Below are 17,562 nucleotides of genomic sequence, written 5' to 3' on the forward strand. Positions count from 1 at the left end.
CATCAGGACTTTAGAGATACAACCTCAGAGTGATCAATCTAATAATAACAAACAAAAGTAGGAGCTAAAAGGAGTACAGAATATGGTGATAATTACAGGGAATGAGTGCTCAGTTAGGGTCACTCCAGGGATGAAAAAAAACCTTCTGCTTCTCGGGGACTGGAGAGTCATTAGCTCTTCTCGCTTTAAGGCGTACTTTTCATAAACCTAAGATATTTCAAGTTCCTATTTGATCAATGATAACAGTAAAATACACGAGAGGCATAAACCTGTAGGAGAGCTATACCTGCGCTCGCACGAGATTTCAGGGATACACGGGCGGGAAGAATACGCCCCATACCCCACACTCATGCCTAGCTAGAGGCACTAACAAAAGGCAGAGGGCTCCACTGCTGGATCTGCACAAACCTGCTGGAAAGGTCGAGCCTGGGCTTGCCTGAGAAGCCGCTGCTGCTGCTGCTGCTGCAGAAGCTTCATCTGTATTAACTGCTGCTGCGAGGTGATGGCGTGCAGCGGGGGAGGCTGCATCATGGCGCCCGAGCGCCGCTGCAGCATGTTGGACAGAGCTTGCTTGGTGTTGGTGGGGACGAAGGAGCCCGTGGGGTCCAGTCTGGAGCCACCTACAAAAGCAACCAGAAAGAAGGGCTCTCTACGCGTGTTAATGCCACAGGTCTTCCTTATTTTATCAAAACATGGAAACCTTACCTTCTAAGCCTCACTTTATGAGCGAATGGAAAATAAGGCCCCGCCACACACCATACAAATATTACAGGTATGTTGGAAACTGCATAATTCCCAAAGGATGGGGACGGTGATGTAGGCGTGAATTATAGTATTTCAATGATTTCACGGAGGCCCCACTTTGGCTGATCAACTGAAATGCCTGACATGGATTCTCGGGCATGATTTCGAATCACGAGGGTCTTAAATTATGCAAGGCCCTGGGGAATACATTACCGGCATAAAGTGTACTGCCTTCGTGGTATATTTTGCCAAGTGTCCTAAGCCAGTCATAGAAACTCTTTGGTCATTTTAAACAAATTTGAAGCTCATGGTATTTAAGTTTCTTTACCATGGCAAAATAAAAATGCCTCTTTCGTCGTAGACTGGCATGAAAATACTTTCAAAACTTGAAAGGCTTGGAAACTTCAAATACCATGACTCAAAAGACAAAACACAGCTTTTTGAAGGCTTGAAATCAAACAGGAGACGTAGATTATAGTGATGCCTGAGAAACCAAAGGCAATCCTTAACATACTTGCATATATAGTTTGTCAAATGCCTTTAAGAGTTTGGGGAAAAAAATTTCAACATTTGCTGGCTTCAAATGAGGTGTCAATCACTAATATATGTGTAAGAAATCCTCTATATAAATATAAGTATCTCAGAAAAGATGTTTTATGTTTTTTTTTTAAAGTAAGTTGTATGGTGGGAACAAACATTTTAAAGCTGAAAACCCACATTCTTTTAAAGACTCAGAACCACACCAGCAATGTGATTTATGAAATCAGCAGCATTTGAAGAACATTAGGAAAAAAAGAGGAAAGTCAATTTAAGTAATATATGGCAAGGTAACTTTTGTTGAAGCAAGAACTGGAACTGTACTAATACATAAAAACTTAATGGACTCATTTTATAGATAAAGAAGATTCTTTCTAAGGATTAGGCCATCATCCATTTTCTTTTGATTTTCCTAACTTTTTTATAATCTTGTACCTTTGAGCCAACTAAAGAAATACAGTAAGTATCCCTGAAGCCCTCTGCACTTTCCTAATTACTTTCCTCACCTTCTCTCACCAAATGCTATTCTGAATATGGTGCTTAATATTCCCAAACATTTCCTTATAACTTTACCATACTGGTGTGTATACATGAGAAAAAGAGAGAAATTGTAGACGGGTGGGTGTGTGTGTTTGTGTGTACACACATCTGTGTTGAGGGGGCATACTGCTTTGCATTTTAACTACATATGACTGAAAGCATACTGTATGCACTCTTCAACTTCACAGGATTCATATTTTTACAAAAATCAATTTATACATATAAAATCCCTATAAATGCTTCTTTTCTTTAACATTTTTCTTACATGTCCTCATACTTAAAACTTACCTAATATCTAAATTTCCTTAACTTATAAACACCTTCTATAGTATTCTAGGGAAAGAAAGTATAGGTCTTTATAAAATACTTAGCCTTCAATTCATACTGAATCGGTGTTTAAAAAGGCTAAAAAATTCACAAGGACTTTGGAACTGAAAAGAGAAAAGTCCAATGAGAAAATATGTATCATTTCCCACATTTACCATTGTCTAGTTTACTCTTTATAGTCTACATTCACCCATTCAACAACCTATTTTTAAGAGCTTACTAAAAGCCCAAGTTTGCTTTAAGTTCTGAGGACACTACAGTGAAGGAAACAGAAAACATACCTGCCCCAACAGAGCTTATATTGTGGGGAAGCCCGATAATAAACAGTAAGTAAGTTAAATATATAGCATATAACCAAGTGCTCATCTATGGAGAAACAGAAAGGAGAGGGGAATAAAGGTGCACGAAGGGGTGTAGCTTACCATTTATTAAAGAGGGTGGTCAGTAGAAGCCCACTGAGAAAATGGTATCTGACCAAGCCCAAAGGAGGGAGGCAGTGAGCCATGTAAAATATCTAATGGTGAGCACTCCAGGCATGGGGGCCAGCAGGTGCAAAAGCCCTGAGATGGGAATATGTTAAGATCATTTGCTGAACATGTCTGCTGGGTTAGGCCATCTTCTATGTGCTACATTTTCGAAATTTAAGTTACACACACATACACACAGTTGTGTGTATGTGTTCATGTATAATATAACCCTTATTTCATTATTCAAAGAAGAATGAACATTTTTACTCATTTTGTATAGTACAATATCCTATCACCCAGAACAGAGTCTGGAACATTATGAAGTTCAATACATTTTGTTGAATAAATAACTGAATCACCTACTCTATGAGGGCATATATTAAAATATCTCTTTTACAGATAACCAAACTGAGGCACAGAGAAATTAAGATCTGGTCAAGATTACACAGCAGGAGAGTGGTTGAGCCAGACCTGAACCTAGAACTGTAACTTCTAGACCAGCCCTCTCAACCTCTAATTTAGAGGACAAAATAGGGATTCTTGCCTGCTGTAAGCCAAGAATCAAACAATGTCTTTTCCTAGGCCTCAAAATGTCATTCTTGAATTACAATAAAAATCACAACATGCAGACTAAGATCTCAAAATACACTATTTTGTTGAACAAGCAAACTTTCATTTAGAAAAAAAATTAAATTCATTTCTAAGTAAGAGATTTTTTATTTAGGGAACGTTCATTTCAGATATAAAGTCTACTTGGGCTTGAATGAAAGCCATACTAAAATCAGGAACATTGACTATAGATTCGGTAGTTTTCCTTCTTTGATATCTCAGTCTACCTGCTGAACCAAATTTCTGAGATACTTCTCAGTATCAACAATTTATAATTCGAAACATAAGAAAATAAAGATACTGTGCAATATTGTCTAATTTTTAAAAACACAGATAAGAATTATATCTGAGAAAAACACAAATTTCACAACATACAACTTTTATCAATTTTATATATTTAATTTCCTTCTAATACTGAATGAAAATTCCCAACTCAGAACATAACCTAGCAATTAAAACTGTATTTTAACACTTGAGAAATACTCCAGAATTGGTCACATATTAAATTACTCTATATGCTCAGGTATTATTTGATTCTTACAATTAGAATATATTCATGTATGTGACAATCAACAATAGATTAAAAGACTCATTTAAAAAAAAAAAAAAAAAACCCGTATTTTAGAAGAAGAAAAAACATTTCAAATGGGAAGGATTACAGAAATGTCAACTGAGTACTCAGTTCTTGCAGTTTCCACGTTTTGTTTCAGGTTAAAAGTAAAGAAAACCTCAAGCTACTTCACATCTCAGAGTGACCCGACCGTACTCTCTCTTCACATACCTGGATTAAGAGATTGGTTCTGAAGGAAAAAACCCGGCTGCTGGGGCTGACCCATGAGGTTGTAGCCCCACAAGGTGGACTGTGGATGGTGCAACATCTGGGAGGAAATGGGTGAGTAGTTAGGAGGCACTCGGTATATGTTGCTCTGTGGATACTCCTTCAACATAAAGTTTAAAAAAAAAAAAAGTTATTTAACTCCATAAACTATATAGATGATGAATGCAAATTCTTATCACATTACTTGAGCCAGCTCCTATCCCAGTGGACAAGGCTGTTTTTATACAGGGGAAGATGGAAGGCAAGAGTGTCAGCATGTTCTCTGCAAAACACTCATTTGAGTGAAAACTTTTGACTTAAGTAGTACTAGACTTAAGAAGTGAAGGGAAGATGTAAAAGGATCACTTCTGAAGTTTGTTTCTTAAAATACTAAAAGTACATCAACATTGACCACTGCCTACAACTGAAAGTGCATCTTCAGATGCTAAGTCTCTGGGGATCATTTCATCTTAGGTCACCTTAGGAAGACTTCCTGATATGTTGGGTCCGGATGAGAATGAGGCCAGAAAGACCCAATATACTTCAGGACCAATCCCTGGCCGAAATAGTATCTTATTTCCAGTTTTCAAGGCAGCAACCTAAAGACATAGACTCTCCACCATCTGCCTGCACCCCGCTCCCCCCCCAGGCTTCGTCTTCCTTATAAGAGATGCAAAGTCTTTAAGGTTCACACCCAGATGTCTCAATTCCCCTGCCATCCCCCACCCCCCTTCTCTTAGTCTAGCCCTAAAGGATAAAGGAAAAACAAAACCTTGGATCCCTGAAATATAACCCACTGTGTAGGGGCAGTTCCAGAAGTAGTATGGGAGGAAGGGACATTACCAGGACTCACTCAGGAAATGAGAGAAGTTTTAGGACTTTTGTATCTGAAAAAAACCAGAAACCTATCCATGTGGACTGACGGGCTAGGAGGGTCCAGATTTTAGGGAGTTGCAGCCTGGACCTCTTCAAGACAAAGGAATATTGGTAGGAAGACCATATGAAAAGAGGGCACTACCATTCAAGTGGCATCCAAAAGTGATGGTGATCTTCTCTAGAAAAATATTAATCACCAAGCTATCAGCTAGGAAAAGATATGTTTTGGTTCTGACATAGGTAAATAATAGTAAGACAAGACATCTGACCACTCAATTGTGAATATTTCTTCCATTGTACAAGAATACCCTTGAACTATTTTATACAAAACTGTTTCGAATTCTCTCTCAAGTATTTTCCAGGTGAATTTAAATGTAAAGATATTCTTGCACATTAATTCTATAAATGCTACAAAATTATTTCCAAATTACCATCTCATAGATTTCTGTTGTTTTCAAGAAAATGTTGGTATAGGTAGGGAAGGCTAATAGGGAAAAAAGGAATGAAACTTTTTAAAATTGTGTTTGTCTTCTATATAGTCTAAAAGTATGTTAAAGAAGTAAAATATACAGGAAAATAAGATGGAATGGTAAAATATGAAATCTCAGAAACATCCTACTGGATGTATTCGATGGCATGTTAGCTAGGAAATGCGAACAGTTTCTCACATTAATTTACTACATGTGTCAACTGCTCAAAAGATGATAAATATTTTAGACGTGAGATAATAAAAATATGCAAGAAGATGAGATATAAGGGATCTAAGAAATTCAAGTTTTAAATGTGAGAAATTATGAGGCACTGAAATATTAAAGATTATTCACAAGAGAAGCCTAAAATTAAAGTAATGAACAGGAGAGGAGGAAAAATCAGAAGCTATAATCCTGTTGTCTGTGACAAGTCACTGTTCATGTGCCATTCTATTAATTAAGACAGAGCTTTGTTAGGATTACAACTATTACAATAAGGTTTCTAATGCTTTTCCTGTAGCTAGAGACAAGACTCTGGGCATGATTAAATCTCCCACCAGGTGTTAATGAGCCAAAGACTTCCTGACTTCTCATACTCACATCAACTCTTGAGCTTGATTTCGTCTTGCGCTTCCTTCCCTTTGTTTTCTTCTCCTCGTCTGTTGCGGTTTTCCCCTGATCTGACAGCTCAGCTGACTTCCTCTCTGGTTCCTGAGAGACGGGAGATGTGGGCTCTTCCTCTTCCTCCTCGGGAGGCAGGGGCAGTGGCTCGAGGTAGTAACTTCGGGGCTTGGGCATGGGGTGTGTGTGATACAACAGCAGGTGATGCTGCTCCTCGTACTTGATCACCTTTCGGTCCACTCGGACAGTCCCGAACCAGGCCCAGGACAGAGGAGCTGGGTTCTTCTGACCCTCAAACAAATCCCACGGGGACACCTTCTGCTTTGTAGAGACCTGAAGACCCTGTGGTTGAGATAATGCTCCATGACCTCACGTTCAGGTCTTTTCCTGACTCCGAGGCCAAGCTTGCTTAGGACATGGATGCAAAGAACATTCTGGCTGGTGGTGAGGCTTAGAGTGCCCTAGCATACAGCAGACAGGTAAATGTGCTGGTTCAGGGTTTCACAGCTAGATCACTGGAGAGCTGCAGCTAGAATTCAGACCTTTAAGTTCAATTCTGCGGGTCTTTAGACCACATGATAATCTGTCCAGGCTGCAACACCAGATGGTCCAGTATATTTTACTGTAAATTGGTATTCTGCAGTTAGGGTTTTTTTGTTTTGTTTTGTTTTTAGGAAAAAACACTTTCTAAAAAGTACTGCAATGTTGATCTTACTTTATTAAATTATAAATTATAACCCTTTCTTTGGATTTCATTTTATCTTTTTTTTAACTTTGTTATTTTTGAGATAAAACAAAACTTGAGTCAAGTTATAGTCAACTTCTAATTGGGCTCAATTTAACTTCAATCCAAGCATGTATGGGCTTGATTCAGTACAGGAATCTTTCACGTACTTAATAAGCCAGTTTCTGAATAGTTAAAAAATATTACTACAGAAGTTAACTTGTACCAACAGGTACAAATAAAGTCTTTTAATTCAAGCTTATCTCTACTGGGTTTAGAAGAGGAAATGTTACTCTGTTTCTGAAAATAAAGGTTTCTTATTTTTAACATTAACTGGTGATGTCTCTTGGTACTTTCCCTGGCATACCAACTTGAAAATATTTTTCCTCAGAATGACCCCAAAAACAACTACTCAGGCATTCCATAAGATATGAATGCTCCTGTTCTTATCTACACAACTCTTCCATGGATGGATTTATCCAAAATCAAGGCTCATTTACTATGTATAAATTGATTGTTTCCTAATACTGTCTTGAGCTTAGACCTCTTCCTAGGTGCAAACACCATATATCCAAATGGTTTCTAGATGTCTCACCACTAGAGAGCCCAATGACCCTACAAACTCAAACTGCCCATAACACTAGCTTTTTCTGTCTCCACAATCACACTGGTAAAAGTACTCAGGTTACTCTGAATTAATGTAGCATTGCATTTCTCCTAAGAGCCACATTCTTTCATACCTTTAGGAAAACTCTTCCATTGGCCTGTATCACACACTTCCCTATTTCCCAACTAACTCTTAATCCTTCAAAATAATTCAAGTGTCAATTTTCTGGGGGGCCCTATTCTGACTACCTACTCCTTATCTGAGGGTGATGGCTCCTTCTCAGGGTCCCCTAACACTTTGTACCATGACACACAAATCTCACCACACTGTGATTGTCTGTCTACTTCTGCTTAAGGTAAGAGCTCTTTCATCTCTGTAGTTGCTCAATGTTCATTAAACGAATAACCACTCTTCTCGTATTTAAGGGAACCTTGCTTAATATCCTATATAAAACAAGTGTTCAATGAAATATTGTTCAACAGAGAAGAAAATTAAGTACCATCACCCTAAAAATATTTTTTTACTCAAAATAGCTTACTACATGAAGACTTTATCAATCAAAATTTTCTTATCTAAACGTACTGTTGTCAACTCTGAAGTAAGATCAGATCTGGTCTTTGCCTTCTTTTATTTTTACAATACATTTAAAAAAAAACATTTTATTTATCTATTTGAGAGAGTACATGTGCACACATGAGTGGGGGGGGGGGGACAGAGGGAGAGGAAGAAGTACACTCCCCGCTGAGCAGAGGCAGGGGCTGGGCTTGATCCCACGACCCTCAGGACCCCGGGATCACAATCTGAGCTGAAGGCAGACGCTTAACTGACTGAGCCACTCAGATGCCCCTTAACAATACATTTTTACTTAGTTTTCCTTCAGCGTGTTTCAGAAATTCACTTAAATTCACATAAAGTTTTAAATGAATTTATCTATGTAATAACGCCAATGACCAAAGCATTTAAATGACAAGACTATGCTTTAAAAAACTCAAGAAACTGTAAAATTGAGGTGTCTCATATACCCTATAGGAAGAGGAGAAAATATATACAAGAAACAAACATTTACTCTTGCCTGTTTTTTATCTATAGAGTCGAATCCAGCAATTTTGTTTCCCTTAGTGTCAATCAAGGAACCCATAGGTTCGCAAGTGATGACATCACATGTCTGTTTTGGCAAAGGTAGCAACTGTCGAACTTTGTCAATACTTTCTGATCTCTTGTCTCCTAGCTCTTTCTAAAAAAACAAACAAACAAACAAAACAAAAAGAGATAGAGAAGTGGGACAGAAATTACAACGAAGGCAAAAGTTGGTGAGAAGGAAGTTTCTCTTTGAAACATTTCCTTTTTTATAGCCAGAATGTTCTTTAACCTTGAACATGGTCTATGATGCAGCTTTCAATTAGAGTAGTGAGTATGTTTCATTTCTTCTATTTAAGTAGAAAATAGAACACATACAATGGGACCCTGGTTACACAACAAATATCACAGTGCTGAAATGACAAAAATCCCGTGTAGTATTTGCCAGCAGTAGGCAGAAGCTGCAGCAGAGAACACGTTCTCAAATCCAGGGTCAAACCTCAAGGTAATCGTTGGTTATTTTATTGATAAGGTCGTTAGAAATATTGATCTTTTTTCTTTTCTGCACCATTTGTTTACCGTTTATTTCAAAGATTGCATTATTGGTTAGTCAAATGAATTGGGTTTAGAAATATCAATGCAAATGATTATTTTTTCAATTATAGGTGCCAGTCCAAGCATGGTTCATCCTAAATCCAATGTGGGCATTTTTGTTACACATTTGATAGTAAATTTCCAAAGTTCCTTAAAAAGTTAAATATTTTGTGAATATAATTTTTTTAAGAAATATCTTCAAGCTATATGCTTATAACTTTTGAGTACTAGTAAGCTGAGGTAAAGCAAATAGCAGAATAACCACATAACATCTAACTTAACACAGTAAATTAAGATAAAATGCAGCAAATGACTAATGCATAAACTATCTGAGATGATATATAAGCAGGTCACAAACTTACTTTCAGTTTCTTTACTAAATTCATGTATGCACGTTTGTTCTCTTCAGATCCCCCTGGGGATGCATTTGATAGGTCTGAGGCTAAGGTTCCATTGATTAAAACACCCAGCATGTCAAGAACTGTTGTGAATAATTCACTAAGAGGGGAGAAAAAAATTATTATTTTCACCTTAAAGCAAAACCAAGATATTCTTAACTAATAGCATTTTTATTTAAGCACAGAACTTTTGATGGTAACTAAGAGAATAAGATGTGACACAGTTTGTAGTCAGCATATCAAAACTTCTACCATGCACATGTGCAGCATACTATGTGTGAAGTAAGAACATACTTGTTAGTGTGCATGTCAACAGTTCCAGAAGTAATGATCTGGAGGAGGAGGAGGGCCCAGTCTGTCGTCCACTGGGTGCTCCTCTGCACAGTGTCAAACATTCCACCCACCTGGCACGAAAAAAAAAATACAATAAAACTTTATTACAAAGAAAATACCATCCCATCACTTTATGTAGCCAATTTTGATTTGTTAAAAAACAAAACAAAACAAAAAAAAACAGTAATAAGACTCTAGTTTATAGGTTATCATATCTTCTCTCTTACCTAGTTACCTATTTGTCACTGTTTTTGGTTCCTTCAGCACAGGAATTTGGTCATTCAAAAAAAAAAAGAGGGGGGTGGGGTAGGAGGAGAAGGGGAACCTGAGTGTGGGCACAACATCAATAATGAATTAAATAATAGGAAAATTAACTCTCTTCTGTTCCTAATCTTTCATAATACCCAGTTTTACAATATAACTTTAGTCCAATCTGAATAGGTCAAAACCAGGTAAGTTGATTATCTACAACTTTGTGTTGTTCAATTACTATTGCATCTAAGCCTATTGTCATACTAACACTTGGAAATATCCAGTAACACAGAAGACTGAGGGGCAGCAACTGCCAAGTATCAGGCAAGCCATCCACCAGAGTAGCCTTCATTGAGGCTTGTCCAATAGGAAAAGAAAACTTCAAAGAAATGTGCAATGTGTGAGAAATTTTAAATGTCTGGATAGCCTCCCTGTCGAATTTGTTTTTTTGATCAATATGATGGAAAGTTTGACAAAAGTTCAACTTACGGCACATTTTTATATGGGTCTTTAAGTGAGTATAATCAAAGCTAATTCATCTCAAAGCAATAACCTTCTCAGACCTACTCTTAGCACAAACTGAAAAGGAGGAGAAATTCCCTGGGGCAGGAGGTGCAGAACACCAATGCCCAAAATACCTATGCCCTCTAGAAGTCAGACCAGACAGGAAGGCCAGCAGCAAGGACAGACACGTGAGAGACAGGGAAGTTGTTAGAGCAAAGAGCAAACAGTGGAAGGCCTCACACCTTGGAATGAAGAGTATGACCATCGAAGGAGTGGAACGCTGGAGTCATTTTCACATTTAGATAAGTGTAATGGAGGGAAAACACTAGAAATGCCCCTTACCAAATTTAGGCGAAGTTGCAATGCTTCATGCATCATCTGCCGTGCTTTTATGTCATCTTGGTATCGTTCTTCTCTCCAATTACTTAAAATCTAAATCAGCAAATAAATGGAAGAACCCAAAACTTATTTTCCCTATTAAAATGGATTTTTTCTTAAAGTTATATTGAGCTTCTTACTGACAGTCAAAAATAACTCTTACTTTAACGAATTAATAAACAAAGCAAAATAAAATTTTAGCTTTCCTCCTTCTTCCACGCAGACAGAAATCTGGTTATTTCTTGCTCATTGCCTTTCTAGGTGGAAGAAGAAAATTCTCATCTATTTACAATCCTGGTAATAAGTCTTAGAAAATGCTTTAAAGGAAGATGAAGTTAAAGATTAACAAACAAACAAAAAAGATTATTTTTTTAAATATGTTATTTCACTGGTCTTATTAAGATAAATATTGAATAGACAGAATTATATTTTATATCAGTTCTGTGTTACATTTCTAGGGACCTATGAACCCTAGCAAATGTATTATTTTGATGTTTTATTGAAGGGGGGGAGTCTTGCTATGTTACACTTCTGTCTTCATTGATAAAGAATGTATATACTATTTTGAAACATATGACAATTTTCACATCAGTCAAGTGGTGTATTGTTCTACAAAGTGAGTGCTTTCACTGATTCAGACTAATGTTAGAAAAGGGAAGATTTGTTTAGGAGAAGCAAACCACAAGTGGGCAACACCCTAGAATCAGATGGCAAGGGCAAAGTCCCTCCCCCTACTGCCATGCTCTGAAATATGGTAACTACTGAGAATCATCTTATGAGTTAAAATGAGTCATATGGGGAAGTAACCCTCCCCAACAGATGAACTGTAAGTATATGGCATGATGAGAGGAGAGCATTTCTCCAATCTCATCAGTATAGAGTCCTCTCCCAAGTCTGACTTGAGGGTCCCAGACAGTAAACACAAAACTGTATGAGAGCTTTCATTCTAGCAACAGGACAAATAAAAATAAGTCAAATGTAAGAAGTTGCATGAACCAGGTCAAGGGGATACAAAATGACCGTGGTCCTATTTTTGGAAAGTGATCAGGGAGGGCCTCCATGAGGAGGTGACACCTGAGCACAGACCTGATGAAATGAGGGAGCAATCCTGCTGTTATCTGGGAGGAAAGCCTTCCACGTAAAGGGAAAAAAAGATGCAAAGGTGCTGCAATGAGAATCTGCTTGCCAAGTTCAAAGGATAGCGGAGCACCTGGGTGGCTTTTAACAGTCAATTTAACTTCTGTCTCTTGATTTCGGCTCAGATCATGATCTCAGGGTCATGGGATGGAGTCCTGCCTTGGGCTCCGTGCTCAGTGAGGAGTCCGCTTCTCTCCCTCTCTCCGTCCCTCTGCCCTTCCCCCCAAGCATGCTCGATTGCTCTCTAAAATAAATAAATTTAAAAAAAAAAAAAAAGGATAGCAATGGGGTCAGTGTGAAGAGTGGAGTGAGCAAGGCATGACTGGTAGGAAACAAGGCAGAAGGGGGAGCCAGTGCCAAATCATGTAGGCCTCTGTAAGCCCAGACTTTGAATTCTTATTCTAGGTATACTGAGAAACATTGGAGTATTTTGGGCACCAAAGTAACAGGTGATTTACATTTTAGAAGGATCACTTTGGCTGTTGTGCAAAGGATAGATCTCTCATATCTAAAAAGCGGGAGATGACGAGAGGACCAAATGAGTCAAGTATCCTTGTTCACATTCATGTAGTACCATCTGAAAGAAAGACATGATGTCATAGAAACAGAGGGCCACAGGAGGGTTCCATTTGGCTCTGTAAGCGGATAAAACATCCCACATGACCAATCTACCTACTTGGCTCAATTCCACACTTCCCAATTTCTAGTTCCATCACCTGGCTTCCTTTAAGTACATAGAATGCAAATGCCCCAAAGAGTGACCAGGAGAACTGTGGGTGGTGGAATGCCAAAATTCAAATTCTTTGTACACAAATCAATATACCTTCTGATTTTCAAATTAGTACTTTACACTCAACTGGCATTGGTCTGGCTCTGGCAGGAAAATAAAACTGAGGGACGCATGGGTGGCTCAGTCGGTTAAGCGTCTGCCTTCAGCTCAGGTCATGATCCCAGGGACCTGGGATCAAGTCCCACACTGGGCTCCTTGCTCAGCCGGGAGCCTGCTTCTCCCTCTGCCTGCCACTCTCTCGCTCTGACAAATAAATAAATAAAATCTTTAAAAAAAAAAAAGAAACAAAGAAAATAAAACTGAGTTTCTGAACGAAGAGAGCTCAAGCTGAGACCCTCCACATAGGTGGGGGTGGAGCTGGAGAAGCTGGAGAGAGGTTCCTCTGTCTTAGCACCACGCCTGCAACACACACTGCTCAAGCACCTCTCCCACGACGCAGGATCAGGAGAGGAGCAAATATGTCAAAGTTGTACGCAATGTACAAAATATTATTTTTATAGGGCACAATGCATAATTACTGTTACAAAACTGTGAATCTTGTGGTGCCTAGAATGCCAGGTAGGAAAATAGGACATGGATTGTGTTTCCTTGCAGCTAATCAAAATATGTTGTCGTCTTATTAGTTTAATCTCAGTATTTGAAAGGAAAACAAATTAATGTCATTGGAAAAATACTTGCCTGGCTTAATATTCTCATATACTTTACCTGATTAACTTGATTCTGAAGAGATGTTAGGAGGCCTTCCCGTTGTTCATCTTGTCCCTTAAGGCAGGTAAGGACCAGTGAGAGGAAAGGTTGTTGACTCAAAAGAGACATACTACAAAGGAAGTAGTAACAGCAGATCTAGTTAGAAAGGATGGATTACTTCCTGTGCAACATAGATCTCTTGCCCTTGGGTTATTGGCTCTTATTTATTTTACTACTAGAAAAGGAAAGAGAGTAGTAAATAGCCAAAGCCTACTTAAAAAGTTAAATCATAGCTCTATTAAAAAGATTAAAAGCCACTGTGATGATTCTAAATAATTTAATATGCTCTCCTGCCCTTGAAGGCATTCCCAAACTAGCATTAATTCATATTGCAAGAGCATGTTGGGGGAGTGCAGTGAGAAGAGAATTTCTATTTTGTATCAGTAAGCTGAATTGAAGATGTACATCAGCAGGAATATCACTTTATATGCAGAAGAAAATGAAAAATTTAAAAATTTCTGTCACACAAAACTATTATCTTAGAGTCAAAGAAACAGGCCTATACGATTGTTGTGCTTATATTATTTTTTAGCACGTTTCTTAAGACCAAAGAGGGCGGGTATTGAAAGAAATAAGATCAGCACCTAGGTCTGAGGATCCAAAAGCAGTGAGCTTGTTAGTGACCCACCATATCCCATAGCCTCATCGTAAGAGGTATTAAGGCATTTGAGTTAAAAAAAAAAAAAAAATCTATTTTAAATTGTCATTTTATTAATATTTCTTCAATTATCGGAGAACTAACAAATCATATTGACAAACTAAGTGCTATGTTGGAAAAAAAATTCTTAAAAGGAGATCGAGACCCAAAGATTTCAATGTGCTTCATCCTCTACCAGCAGAGCTGAGAGATACTGACTTGGGAAGAGTCATCTTTAAACTATGCAATACCATCTGTGTCCCCTCTGTGGGAAGAGAGGCAATGTACATGCAACATCCATTAGCAAATTAACTTCCAGAATTAAAACTGAGTCATCGGGTTGGTTGACTGACCCTTGCAAAGGTAACACCCAAAACAACCAGGTAACAAACAAAATACATGTAAAATAGGTCTCTACGAAAATGCACTTTAGTTAAAGAGTAGGGTCTCAGGAGCCAGACAACCCGGGTTTAAACTCAAGTCTTACAACTCCTTAGCTGTGTGTCCTTGTGAAATTAACTTTTCAGTGCCTCCCTTCCCTCATCTTAAGAAAGGTATAATGAGAGCACCCACCACATATGATTGCTGTGATAATTTAAAAGTTCATGTATGTATGTGATGTGTTTTATACAATGGCATTTCATAAGGGCTCAATAAATGGTAGCTACTAAAATATTAATTAGGGGGTAAGAACTATACATGTTCAGAGTTTTTTGTTTTTTCTTTTTTAAATGGAAGAGATCTTCCTTATTTCCCTTTACTCCTGAGGTGCTAAATTCATATTTTCACATTAGAGCATAGCTCTGTTCTTTCTCAGTAACAGAGTCAGTTTGCAAATTTAATTATTTGAAACTATTTCTGGGGCCTAAAATAAATGAAGTAAAGATTAAACTTAGTGGTTTATAAATTTTAGTATTTAGTCTAGAACAAGAGCCCTAAATGTTAAAAATATTACTATCTTAGGGCCCAACAGGACAGAATGATAATTCTATGTATTTTAAACATAAATAATTAAAACAATGAAAAGTAATTAAATGTAGAATCTAAGGACTAAATGGATATCCAGATCTGATTCAACAGGTCTGAGGTGAGGCTAAGAAGTTGGTATTTTTAATGGCTCAGCAGTGATTTGGGTACACAAGTAGAACGAACTGGTGTACTAAGTATGTTTAACCTGGAACTTTTTAGGATCCGAGCTTTACCTAACAGATTATTTTCATTTCCATTTAAAAACATAATTTCAGTGCACTCTGGGTACACTGACCATGTATGTCTGCAAGATGCTACTTTTTCTCAATCATTCCTTAAGCCCTCACAAAGAGACACACCTTGCAGCCGTACCTTTTCTGTTTTTGTCTGTCTCTTTCCTTTTTTGAAGAGGAGCCCAAGTGCTGTCCCTTCTCCAGCTCCTCTCCAGCAGCTTTTAGTACCCTTCCTTGCACAGAGGTCGGCAGCCTGGCAATTAGGGGGGCCACCAGCCACACACCCCTGCGTTCAGAGGAGCTAAAATCAGAAATAGGTGTTATACCTACGGAGGTGTCCTTTTCCTCTGCTCTCACAGTTATAACAGAAACTCCAGGGAAAAACTTTCATGAATAAGAAACACCAATTATCCTAAAATTTCCCTTTTAACTCTGTACTATCTTTCCTCTTGCCAAATATCAGAGAGTTGAACACACTTTTCCACTCTTGCCATGGAGAGCAATAAAACATGGGGTTCTGAGAGAATAAAAAAAAAAAAAAACTTTTTAAATCTATTAAGTGTTCTTCTATGATTTTAGTTCTCTGATTAGCAACAGTCCTTTTGTAGAACAAGCAACACACTTTACTGTCATGGTTAAGATAGGAAATGTTCTGATGATATTTAAGCATATTAATAACCAATTTATAAGGTTGTAAAATTCACTAATTATACTTTACACCCAAATGATGAAATACAAATCAATCTGCCTATCATGATTATCCTTTGTGCAACACTGCCAATTAATAAAGATGGCAGAAAAAGTGTTTCATATATAATGAATTCTATAGAACAGAGTAGCCTTAATTAGACAGTAAAGAAATTAATCCCTTCTGCGTGTCATATGTAGTTCCAAGGAGTCTGGATGTGGTAAACACTGAGACATCTTTCATCATCGTGCCCTTTAACATATTATAAAATAATGATAACTGACACAAATAATTTCACATTCCTGCAGCTTTATGAAAAGTAACGCATCATGCAAATAAAAATATACCATTACATGTGAAAAAGTGAACACAGCCCAAACTGCAGAAAAAAATACCTTAGAAATGTCTTTATTCCATTCTGCCTCGTGCTACTTGTATCAGTATTTCCAATCCCATTTGGGTTGAAGAGGCCCATTCCAGAATTAGAAGAATTATTGTTCAAGTCAGCAGACTGCTGGAATACCTCTATTGTTGCCTTTGCAATATTATCCAGTAAGTTGTTCATTTCAGCCACTGAACCAGAGCCCTGGAGTTACACATAAGAAAACTAGCATGCATATGTTTTACTTCATCTTCCAACATCAACGTGTTCTTCCTGTTCTTAAAATTTTGTATACATAACACATCCTTCCAATATATATACTCACAGGGTCCTTCAAGCACTGTTTGATCATTAACTGAAGTTCTAGCCAGGACTGCCTTAGTGTCCACTGCTCAAGATTCTGGGGAAAATGGAAAGAATTAACACATCAAGGATACTGAATGTGTCTTAAAATATAATAATTCCTTGCAGTATTCCCTCTCTCAAGAAAGAATAGAATAATCATACAGAATAAAGGAATTTGTAGGGATCAAAAGGCTTCCAGGTCCATTAAATACATTCATTGTAGACACAAATTAAAAAAAAACAAACATTAAAATAATGCACATCTGGGGCCCCTGGGTGGCTCAGTCAGTTAAGCGTCTGCCTTGGGCTCAGGTCATGATCCTGGAGGCCTGGGATCGGGCTCTGCATTGGGCTCCCTGCTCAGTGGGGAGTTTACTTCTCCCTCTGCCCCTCCCCTTGCCTGTGTGCTCTCTCTCACTTGCTCACTCTAATAAATAAAATCTTTAAAATAAATAAATAAAATAAAGTAAAATAAAATAATGCACATCACTCAGCCAGGCACTGGAAATAAGATAGGGATTTCTTCTCCCAAAATCTATTTATCTAAGCAATCCCATTCCAAAATAATTTTAATACTTTTTGAATATTTAAGACTATCCCTCCAGAAAACTTATGTCTCATCTAAATACAGTAGACTTAAAATATCAATGTTTATATTATGATTGTATAGCATTTGCAGTATCTGTATTTACCTAGCAATGAAGTACAGCAATTGCACAGAAAAGAAAGTTGGGAGAATAAATATCAGAATTGAAGTCA

General features: G+C 37.7%; 2 protein-coding genes across 6 annotated transcripts in view; one reads left to right on the top strand and one right to left on the bottom strand.

Moving 5' to 3' along the window:
- The window catches only part of MED12L (mediator complex subunit 12L), a 318,467-nt gene that overhangs the window by 33,975 nt on the left and 266,930 nt on the right, over positions 1-17,562 (bottom strand). For all 5 annotated transcript variants that reach the window (XM_078070369.1, XM_078070350.1, XM_078070359.1 and 2 more), the window contains 11 exons: positions 16,784-16,858; positions 16,472-16,662; positions 15,528-15,689; positions 13,508-13,619; positions 10,840-10,929; positions 9,703-9,812; positions 9,373-9,508; positions 8,412-8,573; positions 5,988-6,350; positions 4,006-4,162; positions 409-620 (listed from right to left, as the gene is read on the bottom strand). In XM_078070369.1, coding sequence (XP_077926495.1) covers positions 409-620; positions 4,006-4,162; positions 5,988-6,350; positions 8,412-8,573; positions 9,373-9,508; positions 9,703-9,812; positions 10,840-10,929; positions 13,508-13,619; positions 15,528-15,689; positions 16,472-16,662; positions 16,784-16,858 — 1,770 coding nt within the window. The remainder of the gene's footprint in view (positions 1-408; positions 621-4,005; positions 4,163-5,987; positions 6,351-8,411; positions 8,574-9,372; positions 9,509-9,702; positions 9,813-10,839; positions 10,930-13,507; positions 13,620-15,527; positions 15,690-16,471; positions 16,663-16,783; positions 16,859-17,562) is intronic.
- The window catches only part of P2RY12 (purinergic receptor P2Y12), a 44,719-nt gene continuing 35,960 nt past the window's right edge, over positions 8,804-17,562 (top strand). Inside the window, exon 1 of the mRNA XM_036072541.2 lies at positions 8,804-8,921. The gene's annotated coding sequence lies outside the window, so the exon portion shown is untranslated. The remainder of the gene's footprint in view (positions 8,922-17,562) is intronic.

The sequence above is a fragment of the Halichoerus grypus genome, chromosome 1 (assembly GCF_964656455.1).
Source record: "Halichoerus grypus chromosome 1, mHalGry1.hap1.1, whole genome shotgun sequence".
NCBI lineage: Eukaryota > Metazoa > Chordata > Mammalia > Carnivora > Phocidae > Halichoerus > Halichoerus grypus.